Source organism: Hippocampus comes, unplaced genomic scaffold, assembly GCF_001891065.2.
Source record: "Hippocampus comes isolate QL1 unplaced genomic scaffold, H_comes_QL1_v1.1 scaffold62, whole genome shotgun sequence".
NCBI classification, from domain to species: Eukaryota; Metazoa; Chordata; class Actinopteri; order Syngnathiformes; family Syngnathidae; genus Hippocampus; species Hippocampus comes.
In genome coordinates, this window is record NW_017806062.1 from 1,122,376 (window position 1) to 1,141,095 (window position 18,720).

Sequence of the window (18,720 nt, forward strand, 5' to 3'; positions counted from 1 at the left end):
CACACACACACACACACACACACACACACACACACACACCCTCCACCCCCTCAAGTCATAACATGCATGTGTGGTGAAATTGTCTGCATCGACGTGCCGCTCAGCTTGGTTATTCTGCAGTCGCCACGTCATGCTGAGGCGTGCCGAGTATTTTCTCCCTCATGCGGCCACATCAGCACTCAGCGCTGTTCCAGACATGTTTTGAGCTTTCCACAATTTCCTTCACAGCGTTGGTGGTATAGTGGTGAGCATAGCTGCCTTCCAAGCAGTTGACCTGGGTTCGATTCCCGGCCAACGCAGACAGCTACTTTTTTTTTCCCCCCGCTCGCTGTCTGAGAAATGAAAGAATGACTTTTTTTCCTTACTTTGGATTGCAGAGAATGAGAAAGAGCCCTTGATTGAGAGATCAATAAAAAATGTAATCTAATTTAAAATTAACTGCAAGAACAAAGTCCTGCGTTGGCCGGGAATCGAACCCGGGTCAACTGCTTGGAAGGCAGCTATGCTCACCACTATACCACCAACGCACTGAACAAGATTGTGGAGATTTCGGAAGAGGAGAACATGTCTGCAACAGCGCTGACTGGCCGCATGAGGGAGGAAATACTTGGCACGCCTCAGTATGACGTGGCGACTGCAGAATAATCAAGTGTGTGTGTGTGTGTGTGTGTGTGTGTGTGTGTGTGTGTGTGTGTGTGTGTGTGTGTGTGTGGGGGGGGGGGCTAAACATAGCCTGACTCTCAAATATGTTTGTGAATTCCAGATGTTTCTGGACAGCGTTGGTGGTATAGTGGTGAGCATAGCTGCCTTCCAAGCAGTTGACCCGGGTTCGATTCCCGGCCAACGCATGTTTTTAATTTTTCACCAAAAACATTTTTAGGCGGGACCAGGATGTTATTTAATTTCATTTGTCAGGATTTTTATTTTATGAATGAAAATGAATGAATGAGATGGTAAAAGTGTTTCCCTTACTTTGGATTGCAGAGAATGAGAAAGAGCCTTTTAGTGAGAGATCAATAAATAATGTAATCTAATTTAAAATTAACTGCAAGAACAAATCCTAAGTTTCAGTGGACGTCTGGGGAAAAAAAAAAAATTCTATTTGCATAGCTTCTTATGAGGGACACAACAGAAATGTGAACCATATGGCCTTGCCAGTGAAACTGAGCACTCACAGTCGACGCTCCACTCGATGGACCAGCCGTGAGGACGCAGCAGCTCGTTTACGGCCTCCAGAACCGTCTGGAGCTTCTGCTTCTGGCCGATCTCCGACTGGGTCACCTCGGCCACGTTCAGCTTCCGGCCCGACAGCTTTTCTGGCAGGAGGAGAAGCACACTTCAAATAGATACTCGGTTAAAATAAGTTTGCTTTTATTAGTCCCCCAATGGGACTAATAGATCAGAATCGATTCATTTAGCATCCTGTCGTCATGCAATGGCATCAGGGGGATATTCTCGTCAGACAATCTCAATCATGACTTGGTTAAGGAACCAGATCAGGAATATAAAAAGATTAATCTGACTAAAAATGAAAAATAAAATAAAATATATTTTCCATCATAAAAATATGAAAACCAGATTTAGAAAAGTCACGATACAATATGAAATTGCAATCAATGAGAAATAAATCAAGTATGGTTGACCCTTGCCTTGTCAACTCGATTAGCAGTGACGGATAATGGACACTAGGGGGAGTCCACGAGCGCAAACGAGTCAACAAGAACTGCCGGCTTGCCAGGTGACTCACCAAAAAGCTTCTGCAGGACTTGTCCGTCATAGCAGTCTTCCTCCAGGTCTTTCACGATGATCCTGTCCTCCTCCAGCTCACTGTTGATCCAGTCAATGAGCACCTGCACACATGTGATGGTGGATAGAAAAAGTCTACACACCTCTGTTCAAATGCCGCGATGCTTGTGTGATACAAAACAAACCCAACAAAAAACCAAGACCACCATTTCAAGTGCCTCTCTGATTAATTCCCCAATAAGTTCTGCTGTTTTAGTAACCTTTTTTTCTGCCATTTCTTTTGCTTCCAAAATAGCAATGACTGCTATTTTGGACGGTTCATAGTTACCTCCATTTTGACTAAGGCCCCAGCTTTATGGGAAACAAAATTTGTTTGCAAGAATACTTTGCAGGTGCCCCACTAATTCAAAAACAGTATTCAGTTGAATATTGCATTTGTGAAAAACGAATGAAACTGAATATTTCATCACTTTTCATCCATTTCAGGGGGCCGCCATGTTAGGCAATATCGCCCTCTGCTGTTGACAAAATTAACATTGTAACTGCTCTCACGCTGTGGGATGATCACGTGACAGTTTGACCAAAATCTGACTACATTTGGGTCATGTCATCACTGGCGGAGTTAGAGGAGGAGCCAGAGGGGGAACGATCAATCCTTCCATCCATCCATTTTCTCATCCGTTTTATCCTCACAAGGGTCGCGGGGTGTGCAAACTCCACACAGGAAGGCCGGAACCGGAATTGAACCCTACGCCGCTACACTGTGAGGCCAATGTGCTAACCAGTGGGTTACCGTGCCGCCCACACGATCAATCTTAGTTTTGTAGATCAAGCACCTGAAATTTGAACAGTTCTTAAAATATCCACAGTGCCTCAATGTGCTTCCAAAATGGTTTCTTATTTGTTACCTTCAGCAAATCTTTAAACTTGGGGTCATCCCGTGACGTCGGGTCCAGCATGATCCTCTCGGCGTTTTCCTCTGGCAAGACAAGGGCGAGAAGAGGTTTTTAAAGTGTTGCCCCCTGCCCCCCCCCCCCCGCCCCCTTTTCACACATGTTGAGTGCAGACATGTTTTGATGAAGAATTGTGAGCCATTAAAAACGTCGACAGCCATTTTGGCTGTGAGGGGAGAAGAAAGACGCAGCATCTTCTTTTCATTTCCTGCCCCTCCACTTTCACCGCCACCTCCTCATCAATCACAAGCTCCTTTCTGACCTCGCAGAGTCTACCTTACATTAACTCTAAACAGTTAAGCTAGCGCAGAATGATGAACACAAGTTTTGTTTCAAACATTTCCATTCGCACTTATACTCTATGGGCATGGAAATGACTCCACAGAAGTGCCATAACGCAAACAGAGGTGCCTCACTACCGAGTACGGTGGCCCTGATTGGACTTGCGTGTTCGTACCCAGCAGAGTGTCCTCGGGATGGACGTCCTTCCCAGACGGGAGCATTGGAGCGTTGATGGCATTTTTGCCTTCCTCGTGGAGGTCACTCACTAGTCTCACAAGAACACAACACACACACACATACACAAATACACACGCATAAGTGTGGTTGCATAAGTGTCTCTGACCTCGCAGAGTCGACCTTAAATTAACTCTAAGCAGTCAAGCTAGCGCAGAATGATGAAGACACTCACACAAGTTTTGTTTCAAACATTTCCATCCGCACTGATACTCTATGGGCATGGAAATGACTCCACAGAAGTGCCATAACGCAAACAGAGGTGCCTCACTACCGAGTACGGTGGCCCTGGAGGGGCAACATTGTAATGATTGGACTTGCGTGTTCGTACCCAGCAGAGTGTCCTCGGGATGGACGTCCTTCCCAGACGGGAGCATTGGAGCGTTGATGGCATTTTTGCCTTCCTCGTGGAGGTCACTCACTAGTCTCACAAGAACACAACACACATACACACACACATACACAAATACACACGCATAAGTGTGGTTGCATAAGTGTGCACACCCTCTTACAGTTGAACAAATACATAAAACTCATGTTAAATGGGAGCCAGCACACACCTGCCACCATTTAGAGTGCCTCTGATTAATGCCTAATAAAGTTCGGATGTTCTAGAAGGCTTTTCCTGACATTTATGTGTTCTGTATGTATATAGCTTTCTTTTTTCCAATCATGGGTATTTTATGATTAGCATTCGATACTTTTTCAACTTTGTTCATCAGTAATGGTATAATACCTTCTTTTTTTTTTCCCGTGTAACTGAAAGACAGTTACATGGGAAAAAAAAATGCTTCTGTTTTTCCCAAGGATTTTCAAAAAAACTGCTGCCAGAGAGAGACACTTGCTCACTTTTTCCACAGGCCACATAATGTTCCATTAACATCTTTATCTCTTCACGTTTCCTGTCTGGCCACAGAAACGAAGCCTTCGGCAAACCAGCTAAAAATCGGGAAGTTTAAATGCAGCCGAAAAGGAGGAACTAAATCAAAGTAAACATGACCGGGATTAAAAGATAATCAATATCTGCTCTCACTTTTAAGTATTTTTTAATATTATTATTATTATTTTTTTAATGGCTTCGTTGATTTTTAAAGCCGCTATTTCAATCATCGGTTTCTACAGAACACAAATGTGGTTGTGTGCTTTCCAGGTTTATATTATGCAAAAAAAAAAAAAACAAAAAAAAACAATTCTGTTAATAATGTGATGCAATTAGAACTTCAAAGCAGTAATTTCCATTTGCTTGAGGTGGGGGTAAGGCCTCCATACCACATTTCCTATCTGATACTGCAGTCAGTTTTAGCCTGGAATCTTCTCATGGATCAACATTTGGCTGCATAATTACAGAGCAGGATTGCAGTATTTCATCCTAATTGCGCTGCTTCCTCCCCCGCGGCACATTTGCCTGCATTACGCCCGCTTCTGTGTCAAGTACAACCTGTATCAAAGACTTAGACTGTGCAACAAAATAAAGACAAACCTCCACCTATGGGCATAAACTAAAATCCAGTATATGTTCCACGACAACATGAGCACGGACATGTAATTTTTGAAACGGAAGCCATTTGTCATTGATATCAAAACTCGTCAGAGTACCTGGTTTCTTCCTCTTGGTTCCACAAAGCAGCCCCGCCATGTCCCCACTTTGAAACTCCTGATGCAAGTGAGTGCACAATGCAGTAAATGCATGCACACTATATTCAATGTGCGCGTCAATACGTGTGATGTGTGTGAGCAGGGCCGAACAGCAGCAGGAGGAGAGGGCGGGGGGGCGTGTTTATTTCTGTCACAAACCTCCTCCCCACCTTCTAGGTCCAGTTACCGGAGTTGCATGTGTGTTTGTACGGGTCACATGCTTTTAGGGAAGAAGAAGAAGATACAACGGAAGTTAGTAAGGATGATGTCATGGTTGGAGATGATCACCAGTCGTCATGACAAAAAGCTGCGTCTGTTCCATCATGTTGAGCGCTGTTGCTACTTTTATTTTGGTAACTTTCTATTTCCTGTTTTGCTCCCACAACCATTGGGCTTGATAGTCAATAGAGAGTCTACGCATATTTAAAAAAAAAAAAAAAGACTTTTTTTATGAACAGTGGAGTTCAATTTTTGTTACCTGTCACTGGTGCTGTGCAATTGATTCTGTAAATTCGCTGAGCGATTGATCATTTAACTCATTCATTTGATTTTTATTTTTTCTAAACACTTGAAATTGTTAATCTGGTTTTAGTGGAGAAAAAAAAAGATCAAGGCTGAATCATATGTTTGTAAAAGTTTGGCATGATGAAGGTGCACTGAGTGTAGATGTAGATTGCTGCCTTAGCTATTAAGCTAGCCGCTAACTTGCGAGCTGCAGCATGCTTGCCACTCGTGGTCGATCAATAGCTTTTACACATTCGTTGTTGATTTATTTGCATACTTGAGTGGCATTTTTAGTTTTAAACATGAGTTGTGTGAAGCCTGGGCAGGTAATGACAGTTTCAAGAAGGTCGCAGTTTTATTAGTAACTGCTCTTCATTGGAAATCTGATTATGAAAATCAGCTAATTCCAAGTTTAACCAGCAACATGGACAAGATTGTGTTGACCTTTGGAGTACCACTGTAAAGCGTACAACAAATTTTCTGCACATCACTGACGCATGTTCAACATGTTTTTACCCCCCCCCCCCAAATAATACTAAATCCCTTTCATACAAAAAAAAAACATATTTTTTTTCTTCTTCTGGCCTAGCTGACTTTCTCACTCAGCAGATATATCGCTTTTCAACGAGCCGCCAAATGAAGCCTTTAATATATCTTACTTGCAGCAGGCAATCAATCAGGCAGTGACTCTATTACCACTAACACAATTACGCTAATTCAATGCAGAGCAAAGCCGGCAACCCAGATAGGACCCAGAATTTCTTGCTGGTTTCCATCCTTCATATACATCTATGTATGTGTGTGTGTGTGTGTGTGTGTGTGTGTGTGTGTGTGTGTGTGTGTGTGTGTGTGTGTGTGTATGAATATATACAGTATGTATATTTAGATAGCTAGATAGCTAGCTAGATAGATAGATTAGATACAGGTAGAGAGATCTATGTTTAGATAGCTAGCTAACTATATAGATAGATAGATAGATAGATAGATAGATAGATAGATAGATAGATAGATAGATAGATAGATAGATAGATAGATAGATAGATAGATAGATAGATAGATAGATAGATAGATAGATATTGTCCAAGATTTGGAAGTATATGACCAAACAATGGCATGTGGAGGCTTTTCGACAGTTTACTATTCACAGGCAAAGATGTGAGTGGCAAACAAAAACAACAATGAAGCTAAATGAGCCCCCATTAGAGCTCTTGGACAGAAGGTGGTGGGAGGCAGTTGACTGGGGGAGGATATAAATAAAGTGGCAGTATATGGAGGCGACAGACTGGCTCTTAAAAATAGCGCAGGTTATTTACACCAGCGCGGGACTAGGGAGGAACAGAAGCTCAGAGATGACAGTGGGGAGGCTAGTTCTGCATACTTAATGTTGAATAGAGAATGAAATGTGGGCGGGGTGTCGTACGGGGTTGCTGGGTGTGGTGGTGGTGGTGGTGGGGTGCATAAATACTGAAGACACGATGGAGAACTATAACGGTTGAGCGAAGATTCAAAATTGTCCGTAGGTGTGGATCCTTGTTTATTTATATGTGCCCTGTTATTGGCTGGTGACCAGAAGATCAGCGCTGCAGAAAAAGGATGGATGGGTGTAATAATTATGCCCCCTAGTGGCAGTGAGTAGAATAAGTGATCAATCTGATTGCTTGCTTAATAAGTGCAATTATCTTTGACTTTATAAAATGTTATCTAGTTTTAACTGGACAAACACAATAGCTCACACACATTTAGTTTTAGTTATGTTTGTTTTTTTTCCCTCGCACTGAATGACACCCCCAAACTCAACTGAAGTAGAACACCTGCGACCCTGTATCAGGTTTTGAGGCTCACGTACAGTATGCAGCACAGGATTTATATTCATTGTTTTAACTGTTTTTAGTTTCATATGTCAGCTTTTTATTTTATGTACTTTGTATTGCAGCAGTGGATTTTTAAAAAGTGTTCCATAAATAAAGTGGCGTGAACCACAAAAACATGGCGTGGTTGTCAAGGAAGAAGCAGATGGCCACAAAGAGATGAAAAGGATGATAATAACGGATATGTTGGATATATTGAGAGGTAATTGGCACTTTGCACTTTCCTTTCTAGCCCAAATCAGAAATTAGAAATACTGTCAAGTACTATTGTAAAATGCAATCAATATATAGTGTACTGTATATAATGTATTGGTATGGCTGACTGTGTCTTTTTAATTTGTGAAACTTACTATCACTTCTGATCGGTTGTTACTCTGTACATATTGCGACGTAAAAATAATTTAAAACTTATTTTACTGTATTCATTATAAAAATACATATTTTACAGATTATTTGAGTTCAAAAACGGCACTAAAAATGCGCGCGTATATGCAGCCAAGACTCACTGTGCCTTTTTTGTGCTGATTTCTGTTATGCCCACGAGTTAATTGTGTGCAATAAGAAAAATCTTAAACAACTTACAATTCGCAGTCATCATTCCAAAGCAAGTGAGTGATGTTTAAGTCGTACAAATGAATGTCAACGGTCAAGTACAACATTACATAGTCAGGATGTAACTGGTCATTCCTTATAGAGCAACTCATAGATGTGACAGATAGACACTTTGGCCTTGTCACAAAAGCGCACACTTCCTGTCAGTTTGTCACAAACTGAATGAAAACTGCAGCGATCTAGGCCATGTGAGAGAAAGTGGAAGTCAGAGAGGGGGGAAAATAAAATCAACAACATAAATAAGTTGCTGTCCAGCTAACTTGAACTTGACAAGGGGGCGAAAACAAGATGACCAAAGACTGACTTTTCGGCAAAACGTTACGCAACTTTTCCCAGCGCGACTCATCGTTTGGGCGTTTCCTCCTGAAAATAAAGTCACCACGCCCGATAGAAAACCCCAACAGCCACAACTTGAGCCTTTTGAAGACATTACCTTTACAAGTTCATTTGGTAGGAAGCCTATAGTGGAGTCTTCAGCAATAAAACACTATAACACAAAGAAACAATAATATAGGCACAGTGTATCATGACCAAATTGCATAATATCAGACAGAGTCGGACCATGCAAATTGCGTCGGGTTGTGTAAAATTACAATGTATAAGTCCATACAATAGTGCAGGTCAACCGTACAGGTCAACCGTACAGAATACAGACGACTCGTATGGGTACACGGGCTCAAAGCACAATCTATACAGTATGGCTATATACAGAACAATGTTCTTATAGTCAACGAAAACTAATGAAATAACTAAAATGGAAAACACACTTTTGTTAATGTGATCAAATAAAAACGATTTAAAAAAAAGATCAAAACGAAAAACTAACTCACTTTAACCATCGCAAAAATCTCCTTTGTTTTCATCTTTGCCATTCGATACCACAAATGAGCTTTCGGGTTTCATTTTAAATGTATTTATTTCGTGAGTGCTGGACAGCTAAAGAAGAAGGAAGGTCAAAGAGTTGTTTGGGAAATGTAGTTTACTTTATTACACGGTACTTGCAATAAAAAATTCCATATGTTACCCAAAAAACTGTAACTAATACTAAAACTAATAAAAACAGATTTTTATTTGGGGGGGGGCGTACATGTCTCGGTCAGGAATGTGTGTCATCAACCAGCCAACCGACCCTTGGTGGTTCGTTTGTGTTTGAGAATATACATCAATGCCCCCCCCCGCCAACACACACACACACACACACACCAAAATATTAGCAATATTATGGGTAGGCCCATCTACCGGATGATGTTTGGACAACCGTTAGCATGGGCCAAAATTGTAGAAGTGCCAAGTCACATCAAAAGAGTGACTTTTGAAAGTCCTTCACCAAACTGTGGGCCACCTTCAGCATGCACACACACACACACACACACACACACACACACACACACACACACAGGCGTTAAATCACACAGCTGTCTCTTTTACCACACTCACACACACACACTTGCTCAAAATAAGTTCAGAGAAACTCTGACAAGTGTTTAAAACCTAACTAGGAGACTTATTTGAACTTCCTCTTGATGATGTAGCATTCCTGTGTGCTTCTATTTCTGTCTATTACCCCACATTTAATGCGCGCGGGGCATGCTTTGTCTCAGACATATTGTTTGTGCTTACCAAAGAAACCAATTTAAATCTGGTTACTGAAGGAACTAATTCAAGTCTGACGTCATTATAGCAAACAGAGCCCGCATTTAATTAGCGTACCACGTGACTGTCGCACATATAAGCGCAAAAGAGGAAATAAAGCAAGCTGATAATGAAAATACCATCATTAAACAAACAAACGATAGAAACGCAAAGGACTGACCTTCTGTGGCTTTCTTCCTGCGAACCAAAGTACCCCCTAGTCTGCCCAGAAAAGACTCGTCCTTTTTGCTTTTGGCGGACTGCGAGCTAGCGGACATCTTTCACAACAGTGCGTGTGTGTGGCCGTGTGAGCTTGGCTCTCTCACACACGTCTCACACACACACACACTAGTGATGACAACCGGGGAACGGCGCATGCAAACACACACACCGGCCAAGTCAAGGGCAGAGAGGCTGGGGCGACGTTCGGCGTGACTCACGTGGACCAGTGCGTCAGTTCACAGCGCCCCCAGCAGGACAAAGTGGAACTACACACGGTGTTTGTTAGGGTGAAGTCAACCGGCTGGAGGCAAACTCCAAAATTTGGTGCCTTCAGGTGCCTTCAGGCAAACTGGCACCAAATTCCTGGCCCCATAAATGAGCCTTGGAACAATATTCCAACCCTGCCACCCCAAACACAAACACACGCGCTCACACAAACACGGTGACACCCTTCCCTCCAGTCAAATACATAAAATGGAATGAATGTGAATGATTTTAATCTTTTATAAAAAAGTTGACTCAAAAATAAAATGCATTCCAGGTTCAATTTTGTATTTTTTTTTTTTTTGTTCATAGGTGCATCGGTGTGACTGTGTCCAGGGTTACTCCACATCTCACTTGGTCAGCTGAGAAAAAATGTAAACAAAAAACAAAACAAAACAAAAAACAAATAGATGGATGGAATATGAATAACACTCGCAGTACAGTGGACCCTGTGGTTAGCATGTCTGCCTCACAGTTCTGAAGCAGCACGTTTGAGTCCGGGGCTTTGGCCTTCTTGTGTGGCGTTTGAAATTAAATGGAAGGAATACAGAATGCAGCTTCAGTTGTCCTCGCCTCCACTTTCTTGGACTGTTTTGATGAGAAAATAGGATAGAGTGAAAGGCTTGACACACATTAATATCTATATATATAATAACCTGTACAGTGGAACCCCAAAGATCCACATATAATTGAGGATCATTGAAATGCATTGAGGGAAAAAAAAAAAGAAAACAAAAAAAAAAAAAATTCAATAAATGCTGATCATGTATTTGTCCACTGTATACTGTACCAAAACCTCAATAGAATGTTCAAGAGACAATGCTTGCGTGTGCACGACGATTTGCTCAAGGGAACAACGGCATCTTCTTTTGCATTCTCACCTGAAGTCCTCACCAGCATCCAGTGGGCCTGAAGGCCACCTCTCAAGCGCTCCAGTGCCTCAACATCTTCATCTACTGGAGCAGGGAGTTGCCCCAGAGAGGGTGCAGGACTCCCAGAGAGGGAGGACGCCGTTGGCTTGACAAAAGCTTTATCATCCTCCTAAAATGGAGCCCATGAGTTGGTTCATTTTCACAATGCCAGATGGACATTGATCACAAGGTAAAAAACAACAACATCCAGGTGGGCTTAATACAAAGCTAATTCTTCTCACCTGCACCAGCACAAGCATGCGACCCCGAGCCAGGCCCTGCAACAGTCCAGTCAGCTGCTGCCACGCGCCGTCGCCGGGGCTGCCCGCGCCCGGAATTCGCGCCAGCAGCACCAGAGCGGGGTCGTACTCGTAGGCGAGAGGCAGGAGGAGGCCCAAGGTGGCCTGCGCCAACCCCGACGTGTCCCCGCAGCCATTCTTCAGACGCATGGATACGTTATGTTGGCGCTTGGGCTCCTCTGCCGCCTCCTTGCTGATGTGCACTCGAAGTGTTGTCCTAAAAGAGCGACACGCAGCGATCATGATTGATGGTTGATTATACAGTTGGACCCCCGGTTCATCACAGGGGATGCATGACAAAGGAGGGATGATATTCACCCATCTTCTGGCAGGTGACTCAGGACTCCAATGCCTCCTAAACATACAACCAAAACGCTGCACAAAAAAAAGGAGCGTGGGGGGGGGACAACTTGGCTTGCTTACTCGTGCTAATCCAGTTGCAGTTAGATCCACTTTTACCGTTGTTTGAGAGTGGTTGTATGCGTGATGACTGTCTCCAGTGCCACGGAGATGTCACGGACCAAGGCCAAGCCGTTGCGGATCTGGTCAGGGGAAATGGAATGTCAATATTTTGGATGGAACGAAAAGCAGCGGGGCTCAAGTGATAGCTTTAGCCACACATTTGGGTGCCAAGAAATGTCAACGGTTTTAGAGTATTTTGATGTCCCTGAATCCGAAAACGATTTTTTTTTTTAAATTGGCACAAGCTTTTGAGATTTTCCATGTTTTTCTTGAAAGAAAAATCACAATCACACACAAGTTATGAACTACGATATTGGTCTTTCTCAAGCGGATCAGTTTATTTCTTTAAAAAAAAAAAAAAAAAAACTCGGCAGCCCAAAATATCTGAAAAATAAATTAATTTTGTGAGCCAGTGAGTGTTATGTTAAAGGTATCTGAATGTTTTTAAAGACTTTCAGTTCAGACCGTTTTAACCACATATGACCGCGAGTCTCCTAAAAAGTAAGCAGCTCATATTTGAGAAAATGTTTGAAGTGTACCTCATTCTTCAGCAGTTTCCCGACAAGTGCAGTGAGACTGGATAACGTAGAGACCGCATCGCTGTCAAAATCCTCCTTTCTTGGAGGGAGAGGGAAAGACAATCACTGGAACTTAAGTTGTCCACTTTGGTTGTCGGCTTGAAACAAAAGAGGATCGCACTTGGCTGAGAGCGAGTCGGCATGAGGCGACAAGCTGAAGCGTTTGCATCCGTCAGGACAAGTCACGTGCTCCGGAATCACCACCGCTGTGCGTACGGGAGGCGCGACGTACTTCTCAGGCTCGGGCCACGTTACGGCGTCAACTGCTTCTCCCCTTTGAAGCTTTTCTTCTCTTTCTTTTTCTTCTAGCTTACAGCGCTTAGTGCTGACTTCTGCGGGGGCTGCTTCTGCTGGAGTAATGTACAAAAACAAAAGTTGCGAAAATACAGTAAATGGATGTTGAGCAGGTGAGTGTTGATACGAAAACTGTATTTACAACGAGCTACTCATCAGTCCAGTCATACCTGCATGCCTGAGACAGGACCAATACTTCCGATGAGCTGCGCGTACACACTGAATGGACTCCAGTGCGCTGCAAGACAAACAGTTCCACTCTGAAAGTCGGGCCGTCGCGGACAAACTCAGACTGGCGACGCGGCGCGGCCGAACCTCTGACAGGGGCCTTGGAGTTTGGCGGGCCGGGGCGGCGGATCGCCGAGTAGAGTTTGAACCGTGACACACACGGATTGACTGAGCGAAGTCAAGTTGTATCCGCCCTGGGAAAACGTTGGGATGCTATCACAAGGTTCAAATCCTCATGAGAGGTTTTGCGGTCCGACCTCCAGCACGGCACACAATTTTCCCTCGGCGAGATTCATCAGCAGGTGGGTAAGGTGGGCAAAGATGTCGGGGGTGGCACACATTTCACCCTGGAAAATATCATCGCTCCATTAAGGGATAGAGAAAGGCTACCGGCGTGGTGACCTGGCTACAAAATGGAAGTGGATGTGATCACACCTCTCCACTTTTATGAATCAAAATGGCTATCCTACTGACTTTTTGGGGTGGTTTTAACTACTTCTGCCACTAGGGGCACTGCACTGTACGGTAATGCAATTTTGGGTGCTTTTAACTACTTCCACCACTAGGGGCACTGCACTGCATTGTAATACAACCACTGGGGGCAGAATACTACAAATGGCCCAAACTAAGAGCACGGTGGTGTGTGTCAAGTACCTCTGGGTCCCCAATGGCAGAGTCAAAGCCTGCGGACACCAGCACCAACTCCGGGCAAAACTGTGACAAAAGTCGGGAGAGTTCAGTCAACGAAAGCTGAGCGTCTGTTTACATTCATGTAACTCGTCTCACCTCGTAGGCGACCGGCAGAAGGACGTGACAGAAGACAGCAAGGTAGTCGCTGTTCTGCATGCCGACCTGGAAATGGGAAAGAAAATGAAAAGAAGTGGTGGAAAGGAAATGGAAGGAGGTCCCCTGGGTCTGGCAAAGTTAGCAGACCTACGAAAAAATTGGTTCTGGGACATTTTGAAGCAGCAAAAAAAAATTATGCTTGTTTTAAATATCGCAATACTGTATTTTATATTCCTGTAAGGCGAAGTAGAGAGAAACTCCCTGACCTGGCAAAGTTTTATACTTTACTATACTATATTGTATATCGCTATGCCAAACTGGAGAGTAAATGGAAAGAGGTTCCAATTCCCGGGAAAAGTTAGTACACATTAAAAAAAATACAACATTTTAAAAAAAAAGTATGAAGTTAAATTATTCTACAACTTACACATCAAAAGTTTGTTTCGAATGTTGCAATATCATATTTACCGGCAACACAGACTGTTGAAAAATAAACGGCGTGAGGTTCCGCAGGGCGAGCAGTTGTCAAGTCTATTGCAATGCTCTGTGCTTCAGCATTGTGAATTTGAAAATATAGTTTTTGTTGTTTTGAAAGAAAAAAAAAAGAGTTTGTACACAGTATATGTACAACAATGAGTGGTAAGTGCAAGACCTTATCCTGTCACTGACCTTGTTCCAGGGTACGTTTATATTGAAGCCAGCACCTTTGTCCTTGCCAACACTGTCATAGTCTGATTCCCTGAGTTCAGGCCAGAATTTCTGATGCTCATAGCGGTGCCAAGAGAAATAAAGCACGCTGTGGAAAGACAGCAATGGGAAATTCTTATCAAATCTAAAGAAATACAGTCAATGTGCACACCTTGGATCGTCCTCAAATGCATACTGCACCCCTTGACCGTGATGGATGTCCCAGTCAACTACCAGCACCCTGAAAAGAAGAGTACGTTTAGGTATATATTTAAAAAAAATAATAAATCCCCAAGGATGCATTGGTGTGCATCCGTGTTACCTTTGAACTCCATATTTTTGCTGGGCATATTTGGCTGCTATGGCCACATTGTTGAACACACAGAAGCCACTGGCGGCTCTGCGCATGCTGTGGTGCCCCGGGGGTCTATTCAGAATAAACGACAGGGCAATATCGGTCAAATAATGAAACAGAGCGAGATGGACCTCAAAGTTCTTACCTGACCAGAGCCATGCCATTTCTCACCCTCCCGGTCATCACGCCGTCTACCAGCTGCAGTGCGGCTCCCACTGCCAGCGTGGCGCAATGATAGCTGTTCTGTAGCACAAAGTGGATGCAACCCGTCAAGGTCTTGGACAACTGTAAATGGCCGCCGAGTGACTTGGAACTACATCGAACCCCTGATTGTTTTCACGGCTTTCCATAAATGGCAGAAAAGCACATTGTGACTGTGACCCGATGTCTCGATTTTGCTAGATTGCAAAATTTGCGAATGTTGGAAAAAAAATACCACTAACTGGATGGAAGTAGACTGCTCCATACTGCAACGTGAACTCCCTCAGGTCGTCCAGAGACATGTATGGGGTCTTCTTCACTGCTTCCAGGTACTCCTCGCTAGAGCAACATTTTCTAACACTTCAGGAGGCATGAAATTTTTTTTTCAAACAATGGGGGTTCTGGACTCACCAGTGAATCAGGAGAATGTCGTCGTCTGTGGCCTGCCGTACAGGTACGGAGGCACATCGAGCAGCCAAACCGCTCCTGACCAATGCTTCATAACAAGCCGTGAGACGCTCGGGCCTCTCGATTTCACAATCTGGACTGGAAGCAGAGGTTTGGATTTTTATGATATATTTTTAAGCTGCTGTTAACACAGCCCAGCATACAGTTTAGCTATTTTGATCACACTGAACAGATAGCACCTACTCGAAGAGAGGGACTATCAAACTGTATAAAGTTTCATGAAGAGGCACCCAACTGACGACTCAGGCGAGCGGCACCAGCAACCTCCGTTAACCACCCACAAACGTTTCGACTGTAGTGGCAGCAACAATGCAACAAATAAATAAACAAACAAAAAACTACACAAGCCATTGCTGCAATTGTATCGTAAAGAGAAACGCAAACTAACTACCTTGCGGTGCTGGACTGTTGTGTCCAGTTTTAAATACCGACTGGGGGGTTCGCTAAATGTAATCTCGCACTTACTCTAACCACAGCAGTTTGTAGCGAGTCATTTCCTCATCGTAAACCAACGCTGTACTCATCTTGAATCTTGTGTTCTGGGTGTCTCCTGGCGAGAAAACTGAAGACTATGGAAAGAGAAATGAAGGCTCACAGCGCCTCCCTTGAAACACCGTAAAACAGGAAAGCGCTCTGTTTCCAGCCCTGGAGCAAACATTGGCTGTGTCCAAATTCGCGGGCTGCATCCTCCGAAGGACTCATGTTCGTTCTATGACGTCACTGCCTGTGCGACTCGACCGCACATCGTTTCTAGATTCTAGAAAGGCAAGATGGGTTCCTTCGACGACTTTACAGGCTACTTCTCATGTAGCCTCCATGGACCGCATAAAGAATTCGGAGATTCTCTCTCTCTCAATCAAATATGTACAAACTCCTGAATTATTCGTGAATATAATATTGTACATGTAAATTATACAAATGTAAATTTCAGAAAAAACAAAAAAATAAAAAGGCACCTGGAAGTTTGCTCTTTTATTTTCCATACAAAAACAATATTGTGCTAATGTTGAAAATCACATTTACAGGATAATTAAAATGTTCAAAGTAGTTTTTTTTGTTGTGAAACTTCATATCTTGTTTGCAAATTGTTCATAATCGTGCATAAGCGACCGTTATCCCGGATTTGGCGGGATTTCTCACACTTATGGATTAATCACTGCCCCATGGTCAAGATGGCTCGATAACAGTATTGCTGTTCCTAAGACAAAAATATAGCAGAGTGGTGAAGAGCAAAACAGGAATTTTTCAGTCCAATACATTTCTTGCTGTTTTCGCTCTCATTCTACCTTCTATCCCTCTACTCTGTCCCTCCAACTCCTACACCAGAGCCTAACCTAGACTCTGGTCTAGGTTCCTTCCTTATAATACCCCGATAAAAGAACTGGGTGAAGGTTCGCCCAAAACTTGAACGTTGGTGCCGGTCCATTCCATTCTGTTCAAGTCTTGTCCGGGTCCGTTCACCCCTCAGTGACAATGTCCGCTTCTTGCGTCTTGTTTGCCGTTTCCTCCCGTGTTCTCGTCGGGCCGTCGAAGCTCCCCTCCTCCTTCTGCGCCTCCCTTCTTTTCACTTCCTTTCTCCTCCGCGCCCCAAACGGCAGCAGGAGCGTCCGCCCACATCTCTTCCGGAAGCACGGGTCGCAGGCGGCGTAGAGCAGCGGGTTGAGGCAGGAGTTGAGATAGGCCACACAGGTGACGTATGGGTGGGCCGCCAGCATCATCTGATCCAAGGTGCAAGAGTATGTCAGAAACCCGAACTCCAGGAGAAGGGACAGAGTCTTGTTGACGTGCAAAGGCAGCCAGCACAGGAAGAAGGCCAACACTAGAGTCACAATGACTCTGAGGAGCCTGCGCTGGCGGCGGCGGTCGGGTCGAGGACCACGGCCGAAGTGTCTGCTGAGGAGGCGGGCCAGGGAACAGTAGCACACCAGCAAGACCACGAGGGGCAACAGGAAGCCGAGCAGCGTTGATTTGAGGCTCAGGGCGGCAGCCCACCACATCTGGGCACGCTCTCTCTCCTCCTCATCTGGCTCGTCTCCGATCAGCATGGAGTAGTCCATCTGGCACGCGAGAGAACCCGACTCATCCGGCCAGTCGGACTCCTGCACGGAGCGCAGAAGCAAGCCGGGAAGCGCCAGCACCCCCGCCAGCAGCCACAACCCCGCCAGTGGCCACGCGGGACGGGTGGGCGGGCGGCGGCGAAGGCATCCGGTCAGGACCCAGTAGCGCTCCACACTGAGCACGCTCAGGCTGAAGATGCTGGCGTACATGTTGAGGGCGGTGAGGAAGCTGCTGAGCTGGCACAGCGGTTGTCCGAAAGGCCAGTGGTACCCCAGGGCTGTGTACGCTGCCCACAGGGGAAGGGTGACCAGGAAGCAGAGGTCTGCTAATGCTAAGCTAGCTATCAGAGAGTCCGTCAGGGAGCGGCACGGGCGCGGGGGCCCTGGAGATGAAGAGCGGGAGCTCTTGGATGCATCGTCACACTCCTTCCGGTCGGTTCGACAACACGGCCTCCGAAATCCTGCGGGATGTCGCCTCCTCCCGTCGGCTCGGTCCACGTAAGCCCACAGCACCAGAGCGTTGCCCAGGCAACCCAGCACAAAGGCCAGCAGGTAGACAGAGGGGATGATGGAGAAGGAGGGAGACCAGTCTGTGTAGTCGCATTGGAAGAAAGGAGAGGGCGAGGGGGATGTCAGGGGGTCTGCGTCTGACATGTTGGACTTCATGTTTGCCCGTCTTGGCTTAGCTCAGCTGATCTAAGTACGCTGAAAAAAACCCCAAAAAGTTGAGTGAACTCCAAATTGCACGGCAACAAAATATTTAAAGTTTTGCTAAGATGAAAATTGGCCTTCTGCATTTTCAACAAAGAAGAGTTTACAGAACTATCTTCGTCTTCAATGATTCATCTTAGACCATTTTTTTTTAATACCACAAAACCTGGCATCTGAACTGGGGTGCGTAGACTTTTTATTTCCACTGTCGGAAAGTGTGATGATAACCATAGAGTAGGAAACCGAACGTAGTCAGCCATACATGGCTTCTGAGTACAGCAGGAGCAATTAAAGTTATTAACAACACATTTCATGACGCGGACGCTAACAAACTTAGCATGAAGCAGAAGGTGAAATGTGAATCAATCGTGGCCCCATGCACCAACGTCCTCAAAGGGTGAGCAGGTGCACTTTAATTTTACTTACCTGCAGAAACCCCTTCAGGTTGAACCAAAATCCGTTGCAGCCTCTCTCGTGTTCAGTAGTTGCTTTCCTTCTGATGCTTGCATGGTGAAGATGGCGTCCATCTTTTAAACAAGCTGACCCCCTCCTCTCCTCTCCTCTCCCCACAAATATCCACATCGATCCATCCCTCCTCTCACTCGTTCTCACGGCAGACCACACCGGTGGAGTTACGAGACAAGCAAACAGCACCCCCCACCCTCCTCCTGCAACTCAAGCACACTCACACCTCCCAGGAGACACAATAGGATCCACCATAGTCTGCTTGC

General features: G+C 44.7%; 3 protein-coding genes and 3 non-coding genes across 11 annotated transcripts in view; 2 read left to right on the top strand and 4 right to left on the bottom strand.

Moving 5' to 3' along the window:
- Nucleotides 1-9,907, bottom strand: part of parvb (parvin, beta) — a 20,529-nt gene extending 10,622 nt beyond the window's left edge. For 2 of the 4 annotated variants that reach the window (XM_019893392.1, XM_019893391.1), the window contains exons 1-5: nucleotides 9,648-9,907; nucleotides 3,547-3,636; nucleotides 2,655-2,725; nucleotides 1,748-1,850; nucleotides 1,176-1,316 (exon numbers count right to left, since the gene is read on the bottom strand). In XM_019893392.1, the coding sequence (XP_019748951.1) occupies nucleotides 1,176-1,316; nucleotides 1,748-1,850; nucleotides 2,655-2,725; nucleotides 3,547-3,636; nucleotides 9,648-9,744 (502 nt within the window). In that variant the 5' untranslated portion in view covers nucleotides 9,745-9,907. Of the gene's footprint in view, nucleotides 1-1,175; nucleotides 1,317-1,747; nucleotides 1,851-2,654; nucleotides 2,726-3,156; nucleotides 3,278-3,546; nucleotides 3,637-7,804; nucleotides 7,940-9,647 lie in introns of those variants that run through there. The other 2 variants (XM_019893393.1, XM_019893394.1) reach the window with 2 other exon arrangements.
- trnag-ucc (transfer RNA glycine (anticodon UCC)) lies at nucleotides 228-299 on the top strand. The gene has a single exon. It is a non-coding gene; the product is annotated as a tRNA-Gly (tRNA).
- Nucleotides 456-527, bottom strand: trnag-ucc (transfer RNA glycine (anticodon UCC)). The gene has a single exon. It is a non-coding gene; the product is annotated as a tRNA-Gly (tRNA).
- Nucleotides 777-848, top strand: trnag-ucc (transfer RNA glycine (anticodon UCC)). Its single transcript has one exon. It is a non-coding gene; the product is annotated as a tRNA-Gly (tRNA).
- Nucleotides 9,908-10,223: 316 nt separating the features above from the next.
- On the bottom strand, nucleotides 10,224-15,934 carry hdac10 (histone deacetylase 10). Of its 3 annotated transcripts, none has more exons than XM_019893388.1 (19): nucleotides 15,687-15,934; nucleotides 15,165-15,299; nucleotides 14,996-15,092; nucleotides 14,698-14,795; nucleotides 14,520-14,624; nucleotides 14,370-14,438; nucleotides 14,180-14,306; nucleotides 13,511-13,576; nucleotides 13,379-13,438; nucleotides 12,982-13,071; nucleotides 12,812-12,918; nucleotides 12,667-12,734; nucleotides 12,327-12,549; nucleotides 12,164-12,242; nucleotides 11,622-11,704; nucleotides 11,481-11,537; nucleotides 11,106-11,379; nucleotides 10,834-10,993; nucleotides 10,224-10,540 (listed from the first exon to the last, which is right to left on the bottom strand). In XM_019893388.1, exons 1-19 carry the CDS (start codon nucleotides 15,743-15,745, stop codon nucleotides 10,512-10,514), a joined length of 1,986 nt encoding a protein of 661 aa, XP_019748947.1. In that variant the 5' UTR covers nucleotides 15,746-15,934; the 3' UTR covers nucleotides 10,224-10,511. The 3 variants fall into 3 exon arrangements, with proteins under 3 accessions (XP_019748947.1, XP_019748945.1, XP_019748948.1); XM_019893386.1 differs by having other exon boundaries at nucleotides 12,327-12,552; XM_019893389.1 differs by having other exon boundaries at nucleotides 12,327-12,552; nucleotides 14,989-15,092; nucleotides 15,613-15,934.
- A 298-nt stretch (nucleotides 15,935-16,232) lies between these two features.
- Nucleotides 16,233-18,097, bottom strand: aplnr2 (apelin receptor 2). The gene has a single exon (XM_019893390.1). The coding sequence runs from the start codon at nucleotides 17,942-17,944 to the stop codon at nucleotides 16,679-16,681; it is 1,266 nt and encodes a 421-aa protein (XP_019748949.1). The 5' UTR covers nucleotides 17,945-18,097; the 3' UTR covers nucleotides 16,233-16,678.
- Between the last annotated feature and the right edge of the window lie 623 nt (nucleotides 18,098-18,720).

Excerpts from the sequence above, each read along its gene's own strand:
- aplnr2 (XM_019893390.1), bottom strand. The coding sequence starts at position 17,944 with ATGAAGTCCAACATGTCAGACGCAGACCCCCTGACATCCCCCTCGCCC.
- hdac10 (XM_019893386.1), bottom strand. The coding sequence starts at position 15,745 with ATGAGTACAGCGTTGGTTTACGATGAGGAAATGACTCGCTACAAACTG. Across the intron at positions 14,307-14,369 it reads GCATTTGAGGACGATCCAAG|CGTGCTTTATTTCTCTTGGC; the intron begins GTGTGCACATTG and ends GTCTTTCCACAG. Across the intron at positions 12,735-12,811 it reads CTCCAAGGCCCCTGTCAGAG|CGCACTGGAGTCCATTCAGT; the intron begins GTTCGGCCGCGC and ends TTTGTCTTGCAG.